At 44.8% G+C, this 24,649-nt stretch overlaps 1 protein-coding gene and 1 pseudogene across 1 annotated transcript in view; both read right to left on the bottom strand.

Annotated features, from left to right (window-relative positions):
• Positions 1 to 401: 401 nt before the first annotated feature.
• The window catches only part of FERMT2 (FERM domain containing kindlin 2), an 84,588-nt gene continuing 60,340 nt past the window's right edge, over positions 402 to 24,649 (bottom strand). Inside the window, exons 5-15 of the mRNA XM_062205119.1 lie at positions 20,551 to 20,776; positions 20,344 to 20,446; positions 18,665 to 18,772; positions 16,237 to 16,371; positions 15,512 to 15,561; positions 14,072 to 14,196; positions 6,014 to 6,120; positions 5,698 to 5,919; positions 2,983 to 3,107; positions 2,526 to 2,667; positions 402 to 1,656 (exon numbers count right to left, since the gene is read on the bottom strand). Coding sequence (XP_062061103.1) covers positions 1,483 to 1,656; positions 2,526 to 2,667; positions 2,983 to 3,107; positions 5,698 to 5,919; positions 6,014 to 6,120; positions 14,072 to 14,196; positions 15,512 to 15,561; positions 16,237 to 16,371; positions 18,665 to 18,772; positions 20,344 to 20,446; positions 20,551 to 20,776 — 1,517 coding nt within the window. The 3' untranslated portion in view covers positions 402 to 1,482. The remainder of the gene's footprint in view (positions 1,657 to 2,525; positions 2,668 to 2,982; positions 3,108 to 5,697; positions 5,920 to 6,013; positions 6,121 to 14,071; positions 14,197 to 15,511; positions 15,562 to 16,236; positions 16,372 to 18,664; positions 18,773 to 20,343; positions 20,447 to 20,550; positions 20,777 to 24,649) is intronic.
• On the bottom strand, positions 8,210 to 10,222 carry LOC133769704 (mortality factor 4-like protein 1; annotated as a pseudogene).

Raw genomic sequence — 24,649 nt, 5'->3', positions numbered from 1 at the left:
GAGGACTGATCCCCAGATGGCTCCACGGCCAGGGGAAGGCCAGGCGGAAGCCAGGTGCGTCATCCTGGCCTTCCACACGCGTGGCAGAGCCCCAACTACTCGGGCCATCGTCTGCTGCTTTCCTAGGTGCATTAGCAGGGAGCTGGATCAGAACCAGAGCAGCTCAGACTCACACATGCACTCCGCTATGGGTTGCTAGCATTGCAGGCTGCAGCTTAAGCTGCGGCCCCGCCGCCCTAGCCGTTCACTACATCTCTAAGGCTAGAACATATGAGGGCTGCTCAGCGTAACTGAAAAGCCTTGGCGGTGAAGCCCCTCTGTGTCACTGTGGAACACGGGCCACACGCAGCCTCCCGTGTCACTGTTCGCACAGCTTTTTAGAAATAACTGCCAAAGAAATGTTAAATAAAAGGTTTTGCTTTTATTTAAAATAAAAGGCATTTATACAGTCTTTAAACCATGGATATTGGACAATACTGGTAATCCGCCCCTCCCTGGCACCCTCGTGGGCTGTGTGAGCTCAGAGTTTTCTGACTAGCACCAATGCAGATTGTAACAGCGCAACAGACTCGGACAGGGCCAGTCCAGGCATCAGAGTTAAGGACACTGTGGCAAATCATGACCATCATGAAGTAGTTCTTAATTTAGCAGATATTAAAACTGCATATTAACCAGACTTTTAAAAGCATTGAATTAATGCAAAGATGCTGTTGAAGCCACTTGCTAGTTGGCTAGTTGAAGCCAGTTGCTAGTTTTAAAAAACTGTACAATTTTATAAAATTTGTGTTTGTACATTAGTTACACAAAAGGCATACTTCATAGACCTTACTTCATAGTATAATGCAGACAGTGATATGCTGGTGAATACTAAAAGTGTCGTAATACAGTATGGTGTAAAAAGACAATATACATACATGCTTATTTGAGGACAAAAACAAACCAAGAGTAACAGACAAACAGCATTTTCCTTCGAGGTCAAACACTGACGCTATTAAGTAACAGGCATCTTTAGCAGGCTTGATTTCTACTTGGGGGGGCGGGGTGAGGGGGCCACATGGCTACCTGGAAGCAGGATATATTAAAACATGACATCAAATTAAACATACATTAAAACACATGCATTAAACATGATAAATAGACTTCATATAGGTTACGCCCTGGATAGCTTTAAAGTAGATGGCTTTTTCTTACAGTTCGGCTAGCTTAAGTCAGTGACATTTGTTCCTGATTTGCCCACTACTTCAGTTTGTAATTCATGGCCCCAAGGAATGTGTGCCGTATTCCACGGTCCATATACTGTATCAAGATAGCAGATTAATAGTCGTGCTTGTTAGTGCACATATCAACCGGTCTAGTAAGGCAAAAGTTTTCATGATAAAATAATGAAGTTCAAGCTTACTTTATTAAGCAGCATATAACAAACAACAGCTTTTAAAGTTAAATATTGTAATGGCCGTGGTGTTCCAATACACGTATTTCTATTCACACCCAACCACTGGTGAGTTTGTAGAACATTTCTTCATCTAAACTCTCGTTTTGGTCTTTTGCCCGGGTTGACAGAAATATGTAGCCACCAATGAATTCATGAACGACTTTGCAATCGACTTCGGTACAAATAAAGGACAATCGTACTTCATCTGCGAACTCCACCGTGACCTGGAAGGAGGACAGAGAAAGGACAGAGCCGTCAGTGCTGCTGCAGGTTTGCCCTGTCCCCAAGCACTTCTCAAAGGTCTGGCTAGCGTAATGTCTGAGTGCACAGGAGCAAGCTTACGAGCTCCTCCTGCGAGCCTTGGAGTTTCCATGCTCTGGAGAGGAAGACTGGACGCAGGGGCTGTAGGTCACGATGTTCCCAAGGGGCCTCTGTGAGTCAGTTACTGGGAACTTCTCCCTTCAAGTCCTGGGAGAAAACCTACTTCCTGTGGGTTAGTTCATATTTGCTTTAGGATATTCGACCTTTAGGTATCATGGGCGAGTAATTTCGGAAACCAGATTCTATCAAGTGACAGAAATTGATACAACAAATCCCACGTGATTCCAAACCAGAGGACGGAGGAGAGGATGTCGTGTATGTAGCATTAGTTATGCATCATAAAGGCAACATGATTCACAGGCATAAACGACCCAGGTTTTAGAGCCTAAGCCCCGTGAGTGTGAGTCCCGACTGTCCCTCAGCCGAGGGTGTGGTCAGGGACCCAGGAGGGTTCTTTCTCTTCCAGGGTGGATGGAGTCACTCCTGCTTTAGCAACGAGGACACGGAAACAGTGCGATGGAAACAGCCGGCACCGAGGCAGGCGAGTGGTAGCAGCAGCTACTGGGAGAGGAGTGGAAGGTATTTCTCCACCGCAGGGGGGAAGCACAGAAAGATAAATATTCTAAGCACAGGATAACGAATGCAGTGATTAAAATTCTAAGGCTATAAACAGGCACGGTTAAATGAGAGTGAACAACAACCACAGTCTGTGCTGTCTTGTCCCAGTTTCCCGATCTGGGCAGAAGGACTGTTCAGCTAACGCGGAACGTACCATCTTAATTTCCCAGTTTACGTTCCACTGCTTCATGTTGCTGAAACGCCATGTTTTAATAGCATCTCCCGTGCTGGCATCCATCCTAATGAGTCTGTTGTATGCAATTCCGATAAGTTCTTCCTTTTTGCCCCCTTGGAACCTGTGGCATCAAAACAAACATTTAGGGCCCAGCACTGTGGCACCAGCATCTCATATGGATACTGGTTCGAGCCCTGGCTGTTCCACTTCTGATCCAGGTCCCTGCACCCACGGATACCTGGAAGGGGCTCCTGAATCCTGGCTTCAGATCAGCCCAGCACTAGCCATTTTGTTTTCAATGTAAAAATTGAAGGTACAGAAAATAGTTGCACATTTCAACACTGTTTTACCGTACAAGAAGTTAACGGGAGGAAGCAGGTGCAGCAGAAATGCCTATGTTCAGGTGTACACGTAGATGCTCAGTGGGACCACTGACCTTGCAATGAAGTGTGTGATGCCAAACTCAGGTAATGACTGCCAGGCTTGGATAAATCGCATCTTGGCTTCAATCAGACTCATCTGAGCTACATTCTGATGGGCCTCCAAGATTCTTGCTGTAATCTGAAGGAAAATAAATAGCACCTTTTACAGTCAAATTATCCTTTCACGGTGGAGTCAAGATAAAAACACCAAGGGACTGACTTATATCTTAACCTGCACAGATGTGAGAGGCCTTCAGAAAGCATATGGAAAAGTGAGTATTGCACAAAAAATGAACTTTTTGAAGTACCCCCTCCTTGATACTGTGTGTCAACTAAATGCATCAATTTTTTGTTTAGGAGACAGTCTTTCCTGAACTTGGGGAACTTGCAGAGGTCAGCACATCTGGGGGGCAACAGCTGAGCCTCGTCCTGGGAAAGCCACCTTCCTGATCATGGGATTGCCTTGCCCAGTAAGTACTGAGGACTATGTGACCCTACGCATTGTAATAAAGTAATAAGCAGGAATGTGTTATGTTTCGACAGTGCATAATATGCTTCTGTGCATCAAGAAACAGAGCACTGGGAGGTGTACGTAACTGCTGCACCTGAGTGTGTCCCAAGTGCGTCCTGTGCTGAAATGGGCCCCCTCCACACACGGGATCAGAAGCAGCCCCTGGAATACAAGTTTCTAGCGGTTGGTTACAGCTTTAAGGTACCTGAAAGCACAATATACTGATCACTTTATAATTTTAAAAATAACTTTAGAAATTTCTAGTAATTACATTATTCACTTTGAGGAGAGGCTGTGGCTATGGTTTTAACATTTCATCTTTCTTGTAAATATGGAGAACTTACCAAATCTCTTATATAGCCTGGCTGCAGATGGCAATGCGAGGAAAGAAAAAGGAAGCGGAAAGAAAAAAAAAAGAGGCGATCAGAAAAAAACGGCACTGAGGCAAAGAAATAAGCTGCGGTACCTGCAAACCAAAATTCCAGCCAAAAACCATGCAAAAATTACATTTAGGTGGAAACCAAGCAAAGTAAATGCAAGAATGAAAATGAGGAAGCAGCCATTACTTTCCCTCTAGAATACCGAGACCCACTCGACATTATTTTAGAATGTTAAGTGTTACTAAAATTAAGGGTAGACATCTGTAGGGAGAAAATAAAAACAGCAAGTACGCCTCCCCCTCCTCCAGTGTACCAGGTTCCTACTGGTTAGGGAAAAGCTAACGATTTTAGTAGTGACTAAGGCTGAGCTCTCCACAGCCCCGCCAGTCTTCTCAGGTTTAGTCAGAGTATCTCCATGCACTGCTTCACAGGTAAGAACAAGGCACAACGCGAGTGCAGGGCCTGTGCTGTCTGTTTACGCAAACACAAAGCTCAGTTACCATCTGCTTTTTGCATCCTTTTTCCTGGAAGGGAAAATACAGAGATGCCATACGCTACCAACAGTGGCTATGAACATAGTAGTCGTTCATCTGGATTAATAGATAAACATTTAGAAAGAGCCACAGCAAGTTTAGCCAATGTATGTGTAACTGGAGAAAGTACTTGAAGTATAACAACGGTTACACTGATAGACCAACGAGGGGAACACCTGGAGCGCGCACGGCATCACTCGGCAGGCTGTGCAGTGACCAGCGTGGTGCCTGACACAGAAGCCACAGGTTTGGCTCTAGGCACTGGCTGGGTGCCGGCCTCCAGGGAACAACCTGTGAGCCTAGCTTTGAAAAGAATGCGCACTTGGGGAGATGCCAACCCGGAGAAGGCTCATTAACCAAGGACCACCCACGTGCTGCTGACCAAACACCCTCCTGAACCGCAGCAGAGAGGGAACACGGCATTTAAAGGCTTTGAGCAAACAGTCCAGTACATACCACTGAGAACAAAACTAACCCTGGGCAGTCCTCATTCTACCGTGCTCGCTCTCGCTCCGCTATCCAATAGTGAATCATGAAATTACTAGGATTTGAAATTATTCGTTGCCTTTGAAGGCCGACGGATTCATTTGAGAAATAAGTTTCTTTACAAGTACTTGTTAAATGAGAGCTAGTGCTTGCTTCACTCTCCCTTTTTAGCTTCCAATCCACATTCCACACATCTCCCCAGGGGCGGCACCGCCTCCACACTCCCGCGCGCGTCCTATGACTGAGCTGCCCCACGCAGCTCGCAAACACGCTGAGTATGACATCTGAAGACATCCAGCTAAATAACTTCGGACCCATGATAACCGTTCCAAAAGTGAAGAACTCAGTTAAGTGTTCTTGGTATTTCAATGAACATTTCTCATATGTATAGAAATCATTCCTGAACGAAGACAAAAACAAAACTCTCTAGAGGCTTTCTCTGCTCCCACCCCGCCCTCAAGTTAAGGGTTTGATTTGGGCCTGCTGCTTGGCCTACAGCGTCCTAGGGCCGCCCCGGAGGGGCAAGTCTCTTGCAAAGGAGCTCTTCTCTGTTGTTAAGAAACCATTTTCCTGAATAGCAATCCTTCTATGGTGTTAATTTCCAGAAAAGGAATTCTGAACAGGGTGGATACAGCAAGTTAGTTTCCTTACGGTGGCAGAACAGCTAGGCTGTCAACTACTGTTCAATTATCTGTCCTATTAAATTGAGATACAATTGGAAATTTTCTATTCTAACCAGCTGATAGGAAATTAAAAAATTTTATTTGAGGGGACATGAAACAAACCAGCGCAAAACAGTGGAGAAAGTGAGCCGATTACCTGCTTGTTCTTGTACTTCTTCAGGTAGCGAGGGGACACCAGACACTCGGGGCTGATGTCGGTGGTGATCTGCTCCGGTATCAGCTGAGGGTCTGGGTTCAGATGCTGCATCTTGAGGAAGGAGAGGATGTTCTGCACCTCCAAGTTGTAGGAGCTGTCTGCCATGGTCTTGCCCTTGGAGGCCAGCCTGCACGCGGCCATCCAGTGTGCATACTGCTTCTCCTGGTGGGAGGAAAGAGCCACACAGCCACTCACTCACTCCCGTGTGCACCCCACAGTGGGGAGAACACTGAGGTTTATTTAGGTGGAAACTCACGTTGTCACAGCGCAGCCAGATTTCATTCATGCCCTCTGCCACTGGGATCAGGAGTTTAATGTTAAATTTTTGTCCTGAAATGTTTACATCTGGGGTAACTTCACATCCTGTAATTAAAAAGATTAAATAAAGTGCATGAATTTATTTTTAAGAAACCCAAGCCTACACAAGAAGGCTTACTGTGTGGTGTTTTAACCTGTCCAATCTTGCCGTATTCTGGGGACGATGACCACTGAGCACATCACTCCCAGCCCTCAGGAACCTACACACAGCTGGTCGGGTCCCTAGAGCTGCCACTACAAGGCATCAGCTCAGGCTTCAAGGAACACAATTGGGCACCCGCCACAGCTCCCTAAAGGTTATTCCAAATGTCTGTGCTTAGCTCACGCCCCTCAGCGAGGGCTCCCAGATCCTCCAGCCAGCAACACATGGAAGGTGTAAAATCCTCAGTCGGGGCTGCTGCTGCCTCCAGTACACAGTGAGATGATCAGCACCCCTGTGTCCAGAAACATCACTTGGGGAGAATGGTCTTGTCCCCTCTAGGTAAATACAGCGCTGAACACGGAGGCACCGCACACCTTCGGCTACAGCTGCCTCTCTTCGTCTGCCCTCGAGAAGCAGGTGCTATCATCACCTTGCTGGGTTTCCACCTGCTTGAGATTCCTGCAGGACTACTTACTAAATAGCCCCTTTTACATAAGCTTCAGGAATGCTAAGAAAATTATGCAGCCATTGTTTAACCCGCAAAGAGATGCTGATGATGGAAAATCTCCTGCAGAAGGTCAATCACGGAAGAGGACCCACAGTTCTGTAATAATTAGGGCTCTTTTGAAAAACCAGAGCACTACACACTGAGTGGGAACTCAGGGTCTAGCGTGGATGCGAAGGCACCGAGTGGGCACACCCAGATGACACAGCAACACACTACACTGCTCTGTAGCGCTGAATGCAAACAGCCCCTCCTGGTGACCCTCGCCCATCCCAACGCTTTCCAAACTAAAAGCTTTGAAACTTCATTTGAAAGGCAGAGAGAAAGATCTTCCATCTGCTAGTCCACTTCCCAAATGCCTCCAACAACTGGGAATAGGAAAAGCCAGGAACCCACAACTTCCTCACGGAGGGCAGGGACCCATCTATGTGAGCTGTCTTCACTGCTGCCTCCTAGGCTATTCATCAGCAGGAGCTGGGACTTGAACCCAGGCACTCCAAAGTGCCATGTGGGCGTTCTTGTTCTCCATACCTGACGGCCTGTGGCCCCTCCACTTTCTCCCCGTGTCCGTTTCTCCCTTCTTCCTGACAGAACCAGGAACCCACTCGCCAGACAACACAACACCGCCAACTCCCTAAACTCGCCCGCCATCTTTGCATTCCAGCCACTTCGCAAAACCTTAACTGTCTCAATCCAACCATCCAGATTTTACTTGCTTATACTCAGGCTGCTTAGCACTACAAGAGGCAAGGGGCAAGAAACAAAACCACAGAACTGAGCAGAAAGATTTCGATGGAAATGCACAGATCCCCTTCCATGCTCACACACATCTCAACCACGTCCGTCACTCACAGGGGTCCGCTTCGCCTCCTGTGCACCTGAGAAAATGAAAGCCAGCACTGGTCAGGTCTTCAGTTTCCTGCAAGCGCGATGGGCTCGGCTGCTGCTGCTACAGGAGGAAGGAGCATCCTTTCCCTAGGGATTTCCCACCCTAGAGGGCTGAGGTTTTTACTACCCCGTGAGCCATTCTGAGAGGCCCTCTCCTGTCAAACACATTTCCTCTTTCTACAGTCACATCTCCCATCAGCATTTAATTTTATTTATTTTACAGGCAGAGTGGATAGTGAGAGAGAGACAGAGAAAGGTCTTCCTTTTTGCCATTGGTTCACCCTCCAATGGCTGCTGCGGCCGGCGCATCTCGCTGATCCGAAGCCAGAAGCCAGGTGCTTCTCCTGGTCTCCCATGCAGGTGCAGGGCCCAAGCACTTGGGCCATCCTCCACTGCACTCCCGGGGCCATAGCAGAGAGCTGGCCTGGAAGAGGGGCAACCGGGACAGAATCCGGCGCCCCAACCGGGACTAGAACCCGGTGTGCCGGCGCCGCAAGGCGGAGGATTAGCCTGTTGAGCCACGGCGCCAGCCAGCATTTAATTTTGAGTCTCTCCAATCTTGTGTCACAAAATCCCTTCACCCTCCCCCACCCCCTTACTTTGCTCTCTTTTCCCTTCCTTGCACAGATCTGGTTCATTAAACAGCTATTTACTTCTAGGGACAGGCACCGTGGCGTAGCAGGTAAAGCCCTCACCTGCAGTGCCAGCATCCCATATGGGCACCAGTTAGAGTCTTGGCTGCTCCACTTCTGATCCAGCTCTCTACTAAGATCTGGAAAAGCAGCATAAGAGGACCCAAATCTTTGGGCCCCTGCACCAGCATGGGAGACCCAGAGGAGGCTCCTGGCTCCTGGCTTAGGATTGGCCCAAAGCCCAACAGCTCTAGCTGTTGCAGCTATCTGGGGAGTGAACCAATGGATGGAAGACCTCTCTCTCTCTGTGCCTTTCTGTAACTCTACCTTTCAAATAAAATAAATCTTAAAAATAAAATCAAACAGAAAACCAACATCAATTCTGTTACACACTAACGTGTGCAAAGCACATCATCTGTACAACAGGACTAAGAACAAAAATGCGTTTACAGGGGATGCGAACCTTAGTGAGTGAGCGCCTCGCACACAGACTTCCCAGGCTACTCGGTCACTTTAGAAACACTGGCACTAAACAGGTGTGGAATTCTGGGATAGGCACTTCAGGACATCGGGAAGATAATTCAGTAATAAAGCAAGGCTCTTCTCATCCAGAGCTGTTTAGGCCAACATCGCTCCAATTCACACCAATAATCGCAGGAGGCGTGGCACTACACACACCAGGGACACGGGTGCATCAGGGTGCTCTGAAGGGTCTTGGCATCCTAGGGCCATCAAATGGGAAGAGCAGCTGAGCCCCGGCCCTACACGGAAGCACCCTCTCATCTCTGCCACACCTCATTAACAGCACACTGCGGACTCTCTATGGTGCCAGGAGAGTTCTTGTAATTTGCATAATCCTCCAAAATGGAATCCATGTACTTCATGGCAGGGGGATAAAGGAGCTGTTCCACCTGGTAATTAAATCCTAACCCTCACCAAGCCATGGCTTAGCTCTTCAGCAATCTTTCTGGATGAATGTTTCTCCATTTTCAACAGTAGGACCTACACGGGCTGAGGGTCTCCCCAGGTACTGCCGCCATCTCCATTTCAGCTACATCTTCTGTTGCAGACCAGGTGTCCTGTTTCCTGGAGCAGCCCCTCCCATCCTCCACTCTGCACACTGCTCCAGAGTGGCTCCCTGAAGCCCTCACTGTTTCTGCAGACCGCTGTCCACATAATTGAGTGCTCTGCTCTCTGAAACCCATTCACCCCAATTTTCATCCAATATTTCACTTGCTTATCCTTTGTTCCAACCTCTACACACTTTGCTGCATATAAAGAGGAGGCCCATGAAAGCACAACAGTTGCTCACTCTCATGCAGTTAAGGCTCTGGGTCCTGCCTGGGCGCTGTCTGCAAGTGATTCACTGCCACCTCCTCTACCCACCGGATCCAGCGTCGGACACACCGTTAGGCACTGCCGGCTGTATGTCCTGGGCCCGATCCACCAGCGCCTGCGGACCTCACAGCCCAGCGACGGGCACAGCTGTCACATTAGCCAGCTCCACTGGATCTGTTCTTACCAAGGCCACTAGCCACCTTCATGTGTAACTACTATGGAGGCTGAACTCTCTTTTCTGACAGCATGGGCCGCTCTGGTCTTTTTGAAAGAACATTTTAAAGCAAGGTTCTTCAAAAGGCATAGTGTATGTGTAAGAGAGAGAGAAAGAGACACAGAGATTTCTATGAGAGGCAGAGATTACCATCTGCTGGTTCACTCCCCACATGCCGTCACCAGCTGGGTCTGGGCCAGGCCAAAGCCAAGAACTAGGACCTCCAGGCGGGTGTGCTACATGTGAGGGCCTGGTCCCAAGTTCCTGGGTCATCTGCTGCTGCCTTACCAGCTACATCGGCAGAAAGCTGGACTGAGAGCGCAGCAGCCAGGACGTAACTGGCTCTCTGATATGTAATGCCAGCATCACAAGTGGTGGCACGGCAGCCCCTTGAAACAACCGTTACCTGCGCTCCCGTCATACCCCATTTTCCATTACCTTCCCAGCAGTTTTTAATCGTGTCCTCTGCACATGCTGCTGCTTCTACCTGTCCTGTCTCTCCAACCCGAGTGCTGGGCAGGATTCTGTTCTTAGCCTTCTCTTCTCACATTGGAAGCATCATTCCAATGGCTGCCTTTACCACCAATGGCAACTGCTGACTGAGCAGTGTCTGCAGCATGTCTCGCTCCCCTGATCCAATGGTCTAAAGGTTATCTCCCAAGAGATATCCCCAGGCACCTCAAACCTCAACCCTCAAGGATCTCAAAGTCCAGCTCATCATCTTTCCCTTCATACCCAGCTCGCTCTTCTACATTCCAATCTCAGCATCATGCTCTCTACTCAACTGCACAAGCCAGAAACATGTCCTCCCCTCCCTGGCCTCCTGCCGACACCATCTCCCAGTCTGTGGAATGAACATCCTCTTGACTGAATTTTCTCCTCCCCCACTTCTCCCATATTGATTACCGTTATCTGGATTATTATCGTCTCTCTCAAATCACCCCTCTGTACAGCCAGAAGTACAGATCCTGCCATTTTTGTGTTAACACTCTTGCAGTGTTATTTCACTGTTACCAGTTAAAAAAAACAAATTCACCTGCCATTTTTACCACCCAATTCCTGCCTAATTGTCCTCCTGTGAGCAGCAATGCTGCAGTAGCTGCTGGGGGAGTATCTGCCCTCCCTCTCAGGGGCTGTGTCCCAGCGGCGCACACACCTCCTGGAGGCGCTCAGCCTTCCCCCTCCAGCCTCTGCCTGGAAGGCTCTCCCCCTCCCATCCTTCTACAGAGCTGATTTCTCTGCAGATCCTAGCTCTCACATCACTTCCCCAGCAGTTTCCCCCACCTCACTGAGGACTAACGTACACAGAATCCTGTGCCCTCGGCCCTCTGAACCTCGTGGGCTGAGCACTGTCATTCGTTTGTTCTTGTCTGTCTAGGACCTAGCACAGTTTGCAGCACAGAATTAATAATGTTAGCGGAACTGATTTTAAAATCTTTGCATTTTAAATCCCCAAGGGGCCTTAATTAGAGTTTCACATTCACTTTTCAGAGGAGGACACCAAGGCCCAGACCGGCTGGCTTCCCCAAATCACAGGGCTTGCTTAGCAGCAGAGTCTGGGCGCCCAGATTCCTGGGGCAGTGTCACTGATGTGCTGTGATGACGGCACCTGCAGGAGACTGGCGAGAACTCAGTGCCCAGCTTATCGCTCCGTGCCAGCACTTGACTTTGTGGTTACAAGGGACGAAAGCTAAGAACAAAACAGAGTCAGTGAGCAGGCGCCGCGGCTCACTAGGCTAATCCTCCGCCTTGCGGCGCCGGCACACCGGGTTCTAGTCCTGGTCGGGGCACTGGTCCTGTCCCGGATGCCCCTCTTCCAGGCCAGCTCTCTGCTGTGGCCAGGGAGTGCAGTGGAGGATGGCCCAAGTCCTTGGGCCCTGCACCCCATGGGAGACCAGGATAAGCGCCTGGCTCCTGCCATCGGATCAGCGCGGTGCGCCGGCCGCAGCGCGCCAACCGTGGTGGCCATTGGAGGGTGAACCAACGGCAAAAGGAAGACCTTTCTCTCTGTCTCTCTCTCTCACTGTCCACTCTGCCTCTTAAAAAAAAAAAAAAAAAAAAAAAAAAAAAACAGAGTCAGTGATGATGAGGCCAGAAGACATGGTCAAGTGTCTGAGGCAAGAGCGGATCATCTGAGCAGGTCCCAGGCAGCCCAAGAGGGAAGCAGGAAGGAAGCTACACAGACTCTGAGAGTAACAAATAATGGTCAAAACCCAAAAGTGAAACTCCTGTGGCCAGGAGAGGAAGGAGGTGAGCTGAATGAGAAGTTTTGGGCAAATTACAGAACTCCAACATAAGGAAATAGCAATCCTCTCCCCAGGACTGAGGTTTTGTGGTTTTTAAAATGTGTAACTATAAAGCAAAAGCTCAGATGATGACTAGGCACAACTGACGCAGTAGCTTACACGTTTGGGTATGTTGCTGAAATACAATATTCTAGTGGACAATGTACTAAGAAAAATTAAAACTGCAGATCAGCAAAAGTACATGTGTCTTAAGCTAAATTATTTGAGGAGTCATTTTTAATGCAATGACTCACAGAACATTTTCTTTCTATGCTGGTGCTGTGGTATAGCGGGTAGAGCCACTGCCAGCAGTGCCGGCATCCCAAAGGGGCACCAGTTCGAGTCTCGGCTGCTCTACTTCCAATCCAGCTCTCTGCTATGACGGGAAAGCAATAGAAGACAGCCAAAGTGGTTGGACCCCTGCACCCATGTGCGAGACCAGGAGGAAGCTCCTGGCTCCTGGCTCCCAATCAACCCAGCTCTGGCCATTGTGGCCAATTAGGGAGTGAGTCAGCATATGGAAGACCTCTCTCTCTCTCTGTCTCTCCTCTCTCTGTGTAACTCCGACTTTCAAATAAATCAATCAATCTTTTTTTTTTTTAAAAAAAGAACATTTTCTTTGATGCTTCTGTACTAATGCGAATGCTGTTAGTTATTACTATTGTTTCACATTATAATAAGTATGGACTTCAAAAACTGTTTCACACCAAACTAAACTTATCCATTTTCTACAAACTTTCAGAAGTGCCCTTGTAGCTATTGGCAAAATCCAGAGAAGACAGAGAGGGGCCAGGGCAGTAGGAATAACCCCTCAGAATGAATTCCCCAGCAGGTGCAGCTGTTAGGCCCCAGAGCCCAGAATCACCTCACCTCTCTCCATTCTTTCTCCAACCCCTTACTTAGCTCAGAATTCAGGCTTCACATGAGCGCATCTGACTGCCATTTCAATCACACGGGAAAGGCACCTGGAACATGCACTTTAATTCTGCAGCCTTTGCTGTAATGGAGATAGAGTGTGTGGATTCGACCATGAGGAGCCTACCCACTGCGTGCTCTGCAAGCATACCAGACATCAAGGGCACAGGAAGAACTGCGGGAAGCCCCAGGAGAGTGGTTCCAGGAGACGCCCCTCCTAACTGCTAATCCGGAGACTTGAGTAACAGCAGCAACCATGTGCGTGCCCAGCAAGAGGCTCTGCCGAGGCATCACGGTGAGCAGCAGCATGGCATACACCCACGGAACCAGATCAACCCGGGGAGTAACTTCTGCCACCTGAACGAGTGCATCCGCCAAATTAAAGAGGTGCAGGCACGGTGGGAAGAACCAACAGTGCCACCAAAACAGGAAATAAAAATAACAAGCTAAGAAGTAAAGCTCTAACTCCCCAGACCTAAATTTTAAAAAAAGGACAAAGCCAATAGCTGAGCCCTCTTGCAGGCTAAGCTCAGACTGCAGGAAGACACACGGCAAAGGTAACAGGTGCCTCACACGTGCTAGCGTTTGCAAAGACAACAAGAAATCAAGGAGACTGACCCCGAGGGTGCCGAAGAGGCTGAAGACAAAGACCCTGAGTGGGACCAGCCTGTTTCAGTGGAGGTGAGGAAGAGAAGCAAGATGCCAACAGGGAAAAACCAGCAAAGCCTAGGAGATGACTCTAACGCGGCTGAAAAGCACCCATGCAGAATGAGGACAACCTAAATGCCCTCAATGCTGACGATCAGAGAAAAGACACCGTAAATTTACTTGACAATTGGGGAAAGCACAATCACATATTTCAAATCAGATCTGCACACAAAAATTGCAACAAAATATTCATGTGGAGCTGAACACTCAGCTACAGGAAGACCAAAGTACAAACACATCTCAACATTTAAAGCAGACCTAAACAGGGATGCTTGAATAACTCCTGCCCTTCCCCTCACCCCTGAATAAGAGAATTTAATAAATATTAGGCCAACAGATAGTCCACAGGTCATTCAGAGCTCTCCTTACCTCTGAGGTTCATCTGATGAGCAGGTGTGCCACTGGATTCTTCTTTGCTCTTATAGCAAGAAATAGACGTATCTTTGAAGGTACACCAATATTGCTTATAACCTTTTAGAGTCAGCTTTTTCGGTCTACGCATCATAGAAATAAGAGAAAAATCACTGTAAAGTCACTCTGATACCTAGTTTCACAATGTTAAAAATCCAAGGCCATGTCTCCACCCTGATTAGCTCAAGTCCCACTGGCCAGTGTCTGTCTTTATTCAATGCTGCTGTTATCAGATGTGCCTTCACTTCTCAGTCTACTCGAGAAGATCCCACCAACAATGAGCAGTGGAGGAGGAAGACAAGGGGGCCTACGTTCTAGAATTTCTCAGCCATAGCCATCTCATCTTTCATAATCATGTCACACGGAGGGAGAGCTAGACAGGGAAAAGTACTGTACATATCAATAACTGGAAGATTTCCAGGTCCCACAATTCCTTGCACGTTTCCAGGTGTCTATCGATTGCCTCTGGAGCCTCTATGAAATCTACCTGGCATGACTGGGAGTGAGGGGCACTTTCCAATGGTGACATTAACTTGCCACTCCAATGCCAATCACAGGCAGAAAAAGGTATGTAAAGGTAGAAGGGAAACGGGGTAGCGTAAGTGGCACCTGCAGTCTTGCCCTTCTCTCAGAAATGTTAGTGTCTTTGAGATGCTGCATGTCCAGCTACAGTACATGGTTATTTCATAATGGTTGATATCTTGTACAGATATCAACTTACACATCACCTCCTTTTCTTGTCCACCTCTCTACCTTAATGCCCAACTCTCTTGATTCATTCCATGGAATATAGCAGGATTGTTAGTTTTAAAAAATCAGGTAAAATGGAACCTTAGGTAATAGGACCTGGGGCCCTGAACAAGGAACACCAACTGCGTTACTGGTTCACCATGTATCACTTCCCACTATGGCCCACAGGGGCTGTGCCACTGCACTGCTAGGTTTCAGCATCTACACGACACAATCCAATCTATGAAAAATGTTTATTAGATAAAACAGTGAATATTGTGACTTTTAAAATTTTACTTTCATTTAACTCGAAAGACAGAAATCTTCCATCTGCTGGTCTACTCCCCAGTTGCCTTCAACAGTCAAGGCTGGGCCAGACCAAAGCTCAGTACTTAAGCCATCACCTGCTGCCTCTGAGGGTGTGGGTTAGTGGGAAGCTGCATCAGAAGTCCAGGATGGGGAATGAGGCACCCAACTATGGGCGAGGGCCATCCAAGAGGCAACGTAAGCCCCTGAGCCAAACACCTGTCCCATGGTACTGTGAGTTCCATTTGGCAAAACGGCTATTTTCTCTCATTACAATTTAGTACTGATCTAACTGGGGGATCCTTCCAGGGACTGATCTGCCAGTCACTAACAGCTGGGATCCTCCCCATCGTGTGTACTTACTTGAAGACTTTAATATAGTCAGCAAGCTCTGGAATGGAAGTGATGTCACCCTGGGGAAGAGTTAAATCACATTCTCAGTTGTTTTAAGTGGAATTTGAAGTTCCTTCTAGTATTTTATATTTGATATCAAGAACCAGCTTACCACTTCACTGATAAGCAGAACTACATAAAACCCGGACTACATATATCCTTCTTGGTACAAAGGCATTTTCAAATAGCACAAAAAGTTCCTTTGATCAGAGTGGCAATTTACATAACCCACAAGAATAAACTGTTACTTCTAGCGTATCTGCATGCAGAAACTTTGTAAATCCTAACAATCCTGGGAAAAATATTTCTTCAGCAACAGCTGATTTCTAAGCTTTGAAACCAAACAGCATGTAACAACTTTCCTGAGATCTATTTTTTCCTTTCTCTTATACTATTTCAAATGCGCAGATTAAGTGAATCTTACTGTCACTTGAGATTAAGCATTCCCCACCACGTGTAAAATGATGTGCAGGGGTCTCAGGAGATCTACATTATGTTGGCAGCATTGAGACTAAGTACAATAGGACTTCCACAATACTTCCCTCAAAGTTCCTGGGGGGAAAAAATCAACATCTGACTTCTTCAAGCACTTAAATACTCTACATTTTCTCTGCCCTGCCAAATACATTGTGAGGACCTAAATCCACAAAAAGGTACGCATCAATTTAAACGAGTAGCTAGAAGATTCACCCTACCAAAATTGTTGATGTTTTGCCCCCTTCCAGAGTGATCTCCAGGTCTGAAAGAGCAGCGTCAACTTCATCAACTTCTTTGTCACTGTTGTTCAAATGATTCTCTGATGTCATGATTGACAGTTTATTGATATGATACTGAAATCAGAAATGTCATTTTATTAAAATGGCTGTTACAGTTGCACAATTACCATTTGAATCTATACTGAATACTTTTCACTGTCCAATTTGAAAAGATAAATGTCCAGCACCTGTTAAGGTAGGAAGATAAAGGGCATGGCACCTGACATCAGCATCCTACACCTGCTAATAAATCTTCATCCAAAAGCAGCAGCAACTCTGGACAAAGCGAATTAATTCATAGTTTGGGGGGTTGGAGTGGATGTGTGCATTCCAGGACTCAAGAAAGTTCAGCGGTCAACATGAATCTCCAATGAGCAGAGATTTTTGCCTTTTTTTTCCTTCAATGCAGTCTTCCTTATGTCTAAGGACTTGGTATCAGAGATTACAGAATGAATGTAGACAGAACACTATGTAGAATATGCACAGATAACCACCCCCACGTGTGGATTTTGATGTTACGCCTTGGAGATGTGTTACGCAGACCCTGTAACTTCAAAAAGCTACCCGTCAAAGCAGTACACAGCACCACAAATTCTGAAGTATGCATTCACTATTCACAGGGACATTTACTGAGGTAATCTAAGGTCAGCGATTACTGTTCCTCCGTGTTTTAAGGCTGAGTGAGGGATGGTGTTACGGCATGATGAGTTAAGCCACCACCTGTGCCACCAGCATCTTGTATCAGAATGCTGGTTGGAGCCTTGGCTAATCTGCTTTGGGTCTACCTCCTCGAGGACGTGCCTGAGAAAGCCACAGATGATGACCCAAGTCATCTGAGCCCCTACCATCCACACATGAGACCAGGATGGAGTTCCTGGCTCCTGGCTTCAGCCTGGACAGGCCCTGCCTTTTCGGCTCCTTGAGAAGTGAATCAGCTAGGGAAAATCCGCTATACTGGAGTTACCGGGTGGGGTGAGTTGCAGGAAATGCAATTCCTGAGAAAACACATGTTGTATGTGTGCTCAGTCTGCTTTTTGGGACCTATTACGTGATAGACAATGTTGTTTGTGTTAAAGAAAAAACAAACACATTTTTTAAAATTAAAAGATAAAGCAATACTATACAATAAAATCTATGGCTTTCACATATATATTTCACACGTAAAATTATCCTGTCATTGGTGAAACTTCCACCAGAAAATTATGAGCCCACCTTCAAAATGAGAGGGATATAAGTAGAAAACTATAACCAAATGAAGGGCTCCCAATAAATGACTCCAGTGTTTTAATTCAAGACAGTCTGAACCACGCAGAAACAATACAGAATTCTTAAAGAGTTGTAACTGAAAATTTTCCTGGCACATAAAATGCTTTTAGAAAACAGAGCTTTTTTGGGGTCAGGTGTCATCGTGCAGTGGGTTAAGCCACCACCTATGCTGCTAGCATCCCATATGAGTGCCAGCTCCATTTCTGATCCAGTTCCTTGCTAATGCACCTGGGAAAGCAGTGGAGGATGGCCCAAGTACTTGGACCCCTGCTACCCATATGGAATACCTGGATGGAGTTCTAGGCTCCTTTCGCCTGGCCGTTATGGCCATTTGGGGAGTGAACCAGTGGAAGGAAGATCTCTCTAACCCTGCCTTTCAAATAAATAAAATGTTAAAAAAAATTACTCTTCTAAAAATACATCTATGCTTAGTACACTGGTCACTTCCAGTTATTTATGAAATTATATAAAGAAGCTTCATTTTAGAAGTGTGATTTTTTAATATATATGCTTTCAAGGGAAAACTGAGTAGCTATAAGCTAATACATTTGGGGATGGGAAGAAAATTTTTGCTTAAAACTACTAACTGTATCACTAAAATCAAGACAAAAAGTAAAACTAAATTCATTTATTTCTTTTGCTTAAGTGTCTTATTTTCTATATAGTAAAAAATAAATATCTACCAAACATTACTAGAATTATTATGCCCCCTCCCACTTTTAAAAAAAATTACTCATTTGAAAGTCACAGTTAGAGAAGAGATGGAGAGGCAGAGAGATCTTTCATGCACTGGTTCACTCCTCAGGTGGCCCCAATGGCCAGGTCTGGGCCAGGCCAAAGCCAGCAGCTTCTTCGAGGTCTCCCTTGTGGCTAAGAGGAGTCTAACGGGGCATCTTCCACTGCTTTTCCCAGGCCATTAGAAGGGAGCTAAAGAGAACTGGAGCAGCCAGAACATGAACTGGTGCCCACACGAGATGCTAGCATTGCTGGTGGCAACTTCACTTGATACGCCACAATGCCAACCCCCACTATGCCACTTCACTATAAAAATATCCTCCTACCCTTTCTCCCAACAGCCCCATCTCCACAGTCTTTCAAGTACCTGCAAAGCTGCAAACATCATCATTTCTTCTTCTGTGCATTCAATTTCTTCCAGGAGAATAGCCCATTTGGCCTGCTCATAAAGCTGATTGATTCGAATGGCATCATACTGTGCCCCAAAACAAACAAACAAACAATAATCAGTTCTTTTGTATTATTTCACCTTCACATTAAGAAGTTTTACAACTCTTAATATTCACTTTTAAAGCTTGATAGGAAAATATAATACTTTTTTTCCTGAAATTTGTAATCATTAACAAATACTTAATTATGAGTTACTTATAGAGTTAGATATACATATACAGGCTCGTATCTAATTTTTCATTAAAAATGACATTAAAACACGACAGAAGGTAATTTCTTCTTCTTCTTTTATCCCTAAAGATTTATTTATTTATTTGAAAGGCAGAGAGAGAAATCTTCCATCTGCTAGTTCACTCCTCAAATGGCTACTATGACCAGGGCTGGTCCAGGCATAAACCAGGAGTCTGAAATTCCAACTGGGTCTCCCACATTGTTGGCAGAAGCCCAAGCACCTGGGCCATCTTCCACTGCTTTGGGGAACTAACCACCAGATGAAACATCTCTCTTTGTCCTCTTCCTCCTCCCTACCTACCACTCTTTCACAGGAATAAACACATCTTTAAAAAAAAAATTCTGCATGCTATTTTTCCAAGGAAATGGCTACTAAATATTATAACTTTAATATAAGAAATCTAACTTGAAGATAATAACATAAGGACTGCTTTTCAATAATGTCACTGTAACTGGCCAAACTAAAATGCGATCAGTGGGTAAATTAATCATTTTATAAACAGTCTTCCTTGCTGTCCTTGGCAAATATTTTAACTTTTCCAAACAAATCTACTTGTGGAAAGTAGATTTACTTATATGTTACTGAATTATCCATTTAATTATATTAATAAAAATCAATAGTAACATCTTAATACTAATTTTAGAATGTTAAAAAAAAAATCCTTGTCCCTTAACTATAACTATTTCCCAAACAACTTTAGTTGAGTTTACTAAAAGTAGCTTTGATGTGACCTGAACATTTTATTATTATATACAAAATATTTAAGTATATAATAAAAGATGATAAATACATGCATTAAAATCTAGACATGAAAAGGCTAAGATGATATACAAGAGGTTTCTCCCAGGATGAAAGTAATAAAAGATCCAAATGGCTGTGCCAAGTGATTTCCAAGTGAGAAAATACCAGATCTTTGTAACAAAGTTAAAATCTTACCAAAATAGTGGCAAAAATGATGCTAACTATAAATTAAATAGGTCACACCGTTTGGCTACTAAATTGGGAAGAAATACAGACTTTTAAAAGGCATGTGATATAAAAAAAATTTGAAGCAAGATCTTTTGGCATATATTGTCATCTAAAAGCAATTGAAAAGGTCATTTTCCAGCAAACTTTCTTTCAAAGTATAGTTGAACCTCGGGGTTAAACTGCCATTACCAATTCTGTAGTAACGAACTAGTATTTTTAAAATACTAATCAAACAAGACAATACTTACTGGAAACACAGCCTGTGCCTAACAGCATTCATCTCTTGCCATACACAAACAAGTCCTCACCCTACCCAATACTAACATGTAATAAACATCCAAAATGTACAGAAAACAAACAAAAGAGAAAAGTGATCCCTTTAAAGCCCTTGGTACCTTTGGATTCAAATCAAAAAAGCTGTAATACTTGAATCGGAGCAGCAAGGCCTCATTTTCCTTCACATCTTGCTCCATGAGAGATCTAGAAGAATCAAGCCACCTGGGCAAATCCGTAAGAGGAGGGGAAAAGCAAGACAGAATTACTCAAGTACTCTTCCTCTACGTGGAGTAAGAAGTTCAATTGTATCTTCATGCTAAACATACCCTTGGTTGATTTTTGCTTTATCAAGAAGAGCTTGAGGCTTGAACATTTTTGCCAAGATTTCTGGTGATGTGATTGGCTGACTGACAGCAAGTATACCAGGATTGCCTTCTGACAGAGCACTGTCACCAAACCATGCTGAAGTTGGTGACAAGGGGCTTCCATCGTGAGCATCGTAAGTGGGGGTCATTGTCTTACTATACAGTCCTGGGCTTGAATATATACTACCTAATAAGTAACATGAAAAAGGAAGTAAGTATGAAGTACAGAATCTTAGTCTTCAGTAACACACACTATGATGCAAGGCACACAGTGAAACATACACTTTGTTTTGATAGGAAAGCTTAGTACACTACTTTACCTGTCTTGGAAACATGTGACGTTAACTCCACTTCTATACTATTAGAACATGTAATTACAAAGCCATGAGAATACTGAAGTTGGCAGAAATTTAAGGAGAAAAATCAAGTCACAGGAATTAGAAAACAAGGACACGGCTGCAGCAGACAGAACAACACCTGTGTTTAACTGTGCACGGCTCACCTTTCAGAGGGCCAATGTAAAGAACGTCAGTGCCTACAGGAAAGGAAAGAGAGGAGTTCAGAAGGTAAAGGAAAGGCAACGATAGAGGACAGAAACAAAAGAATGGAAATGAAAAGAAAACGGGAAAATGAAGAAAAAGGTTTTTCCTATTTGCGAATCATAAACTGAAGTATATATTTTAGGTACATTTAAGAGTAAAGAATCTTATAGCGCTACATAAAACAAGTTTTCTGTCCAACTTAAAAGAACAAGGTTGTACTCTAGGCCAGCATACAGTGACAAACATATTTATAACACGGGCTACCATCTGGAATCCATACCTTATCCTATGATGGCTCAATGTAATGAACAAATTCACATAAACAGAAAGAACACTTTTATGTTAATGTTTTCTCACTGAATAGTGAAACTGGTTTCAATATACTCAGATTAAAGCATTAATATGACAGGGTAGACAACATTTTGCTCTAGAAAAAGACCAAGAAAGATGTATTTTATAATTACACTCCTGAAGGCAGAGATTTTTATCTTCCAAGTCCCTCATTATTATAGGGCTAGGCATACAGTAGACACTTCATAAATAAAGATTTGTCAAATCACTCAACCAATGATATACTTCCTTCACTTTTTAGAAACTAAGTAGATTTCTAAGATGTCTAATAAAGTACAGAATGTCATTAAGCACATACCCCAAGTCTTAACTGTTAAATTATATTTTGTCCTGTAGTCATAATTTTTAAAAGAAAATGTGTAATGGTGTGACACTGTTAGTGACACGGATGAGGGACAGAAAACGGCTTTTCCATCACCTAGCTCAGGAGGCTGTCCTCTCCTTTCCTGACTCCCTCCATGCAATGACGAAGAGTTACCTGGGAGAAAGTGGTGCTAATGCTAGGGAGTTTTGTAGTTGTCATGACCTAGTCTAGGACGAGGAAGGCAAAGTAAAAAAAAAAAAATTTTTTTACTTTAAAAAAAAAACAGGATTTCTTGGCAGCCACAGGACATCTGATTTGACATCCGTGATATGTGTTCTTCCAACTTGTAATATCTAAATATTGTTTGACTGACATGCAAAGAGAACTGGGAACTCTCCTTTCTCAGGGTTTAAAGAACAGTGGGTCAGTCCTGAGGTTGTGACACCCTTGTTAATGAGATACCTAGGCATCCCACGTTCCCTAAAAGGGCTGAAAACATTACTGGACTCGGCTCGGCAAAGAATAACTCCACTACAGAAAGTATAATAAATAAGACAGTAAAATAAATAAGGTGTGCACGCACACCAGCAAGAATCTTGTTTATTTCAAAGATCTAGTTAAGTATATATTTTACTAAGAATGTCAAGACATTGGAAATCTGTTCCAGAAGTGAGTGTGTAAGCTCTTAATACAGAAAATATGTACCCGGAATCATACACTTAGTACCATCAGCCACCCTCTCTTCAACTTCCTGTAGTTTGTATAGTCCACATGTCACACTTTACCAAGTCCTTGTTGCACTGTGTTCTGTGGGTACTGTATGGCGGTAATTCATCTGGTGTTCCCAACAACTCTACTGTTCTCATTTTAGAGGAGGAAGTCAGGCATGGAGAGGTTAAATAACTGGGCCAGGCTGAACCAAGGAGCCAGGAATGCCACCTGGGTCTCCTACATGGGTGTCAGGGACTCAAGTACTCGAGCCATCATTTGCTGCTCTCAAGGGTGTACATCAGCAGGAAGCTGGATCTGAAGCAGAGATGGGACTCAATGCACTCTGCCATGCGATGCAGACACCCCAAGTCACGGTGTAGCCTACTGTGCCACAAGGCCGGCCCTCTTAAAGAATCTCGACAGTGCTAAGAACCATTTATCTTCAGTGTTTAGAATCCAGGTCTTTAACTTTAGCTGCCTTTAAGATCCTTAAAAGAAAGTTTCCAATGACGTCATTTGCTAAGTATACAGTAACTCCTAGCCTAAGCTCCTTTGTGAGTCTGTAACTATGCTGTAAAATCTGTTATTTGAAGCGGTTTTCCCCAGTCTTGGGATAACACTAGAACAGTTTGACTGGTTCCCTCCTCTCAGAGAAATAGGGATTAGACATTGACCTGCTTATGGCTAGGAAGTGGCAAAGCATTCAACAGCAAGTCACCTGCTAGCCCTGTAAAGCAAGGTATTTAAAAACTCATATTTTATCATGATCCCTTTTACGAATGTTACTGAGAATCAGTAATTCTGGAAATCATTAATTCACTCATGACCCTTTACCTCGTCAAACATTACTAAAGCAGCTTTACTGAGATACAATTCACACACCAAATTCCTATTAGAACTCCAAAGACACTTGAGCTTTATTTTTAGAGGGAGGAGGTGATCTAATGGTTAGAAGCACACGCACTGAAGCCACACAGATCCAATTTTGAATTCTAGCTCTGTTCCTTATTAGCTTTGCAGCCCTGGCAAAATTACTTCACTCATGAAGGGTTCTCTCCTCAGAAGCAAAATGGGGATGCCACCACCATGCAGGAGTTTTGTGAGGATCAAGTGAACGTAGTATTATGTGTTAACTAGTAGCCATGATTTCTTGTGTTTAATTGTTGACTGTGAGTGAAGGAAAGCATGACAGTACATATGTCTGTTTAATCCGATCTGCCTATTTTTTCATCTACAGTATAAATTCTTAAAGCTTATTTTGTTTATATATCAAGGATATATAGCTATCCTTCAACCACTATAAACCAAGAAAAAAACAACACAAACTCTAAGGCTAACTTGCAATTTTTTGTTGTTTTTGATTTGTTTTTTTAAAAGATTTCTTTATTTATCTGAAAGGCAGAGTTACAGAGAGGGAGAGACAGAGACAGAGAGGTCTTGAATCTACTGATTCATTTCCCCAAGTAGCCGCATGGCCAGGACTGAGCCAGGAGCTTCATCCATGTCTCCCACATAGGTGGCAAGGGCCTATGTACCTGGGCCATCTTCTGCTGCTTGTCCCACACCATTAGCAGAGAGCTGGATCAGAAATGGAGCAGCCAGGACATGAAATGGCATCCATATGGGATGTAAGCATTGCAGGTGGAGGCTTTACAAGCTATGCCACAACAGATTCTCTTATAATTCTGTGTTGCAGCCCACTTTCCGAACAGAAGCACCTTTGTGCAACCATTTGCTCTAATGGTGAAGACGCTGGCTGGGACGCTATCTGGGTTCGACACTTGGCTCCAGCTTCTTTCTGGTGCAGTGATGGTGGCTCAGGCAACTGGGTCTCTGCCACCCAAATGGGACACCTGGATTGAACTCCCAACTCCAGGCCTTGGTGTGTCCCATCTTGGCCACTACAAGCATTAGTGGAGCAAACTAGCACGTGAGAGCTCTGTTTCTCTCAAAAATAAAAAAAAAAAACAAGTGTGGTGGAATGAGAAGGCCGTGCCAAGATGGCACTGTTGAGTGAGCGTCAGTTACTCAGGAAATGGCTTCAGAAGCCACCTGGCAAAAGGCAGTGATTGGTTACGGCATAAACCAATCCTTGAACGGACTGGTTGCCTCGGCTATATGGCTATATAAGCTGCTTTATCAACTGAAATAA

The sequence above is a fragment of the Lepus europaeus genome, chromosome 11 (genome assembly GCF_033115175.1).
Source record: "Lepus europaeus isolate LE1 chromosome 11, mLepTim1.pri, whole genome shotgun sequence".
NCBI classification, from domain to species: Eukaryota; Metazoa; Chordata; class Mammalia; order Lagomorpha; family Leporidae; genus Lepus; species Lepus europaeus.
Note: the sequence above shows the minus strand (reverse complement) of the source record. Positions and strands in the feature narration are given on the sequence as shown.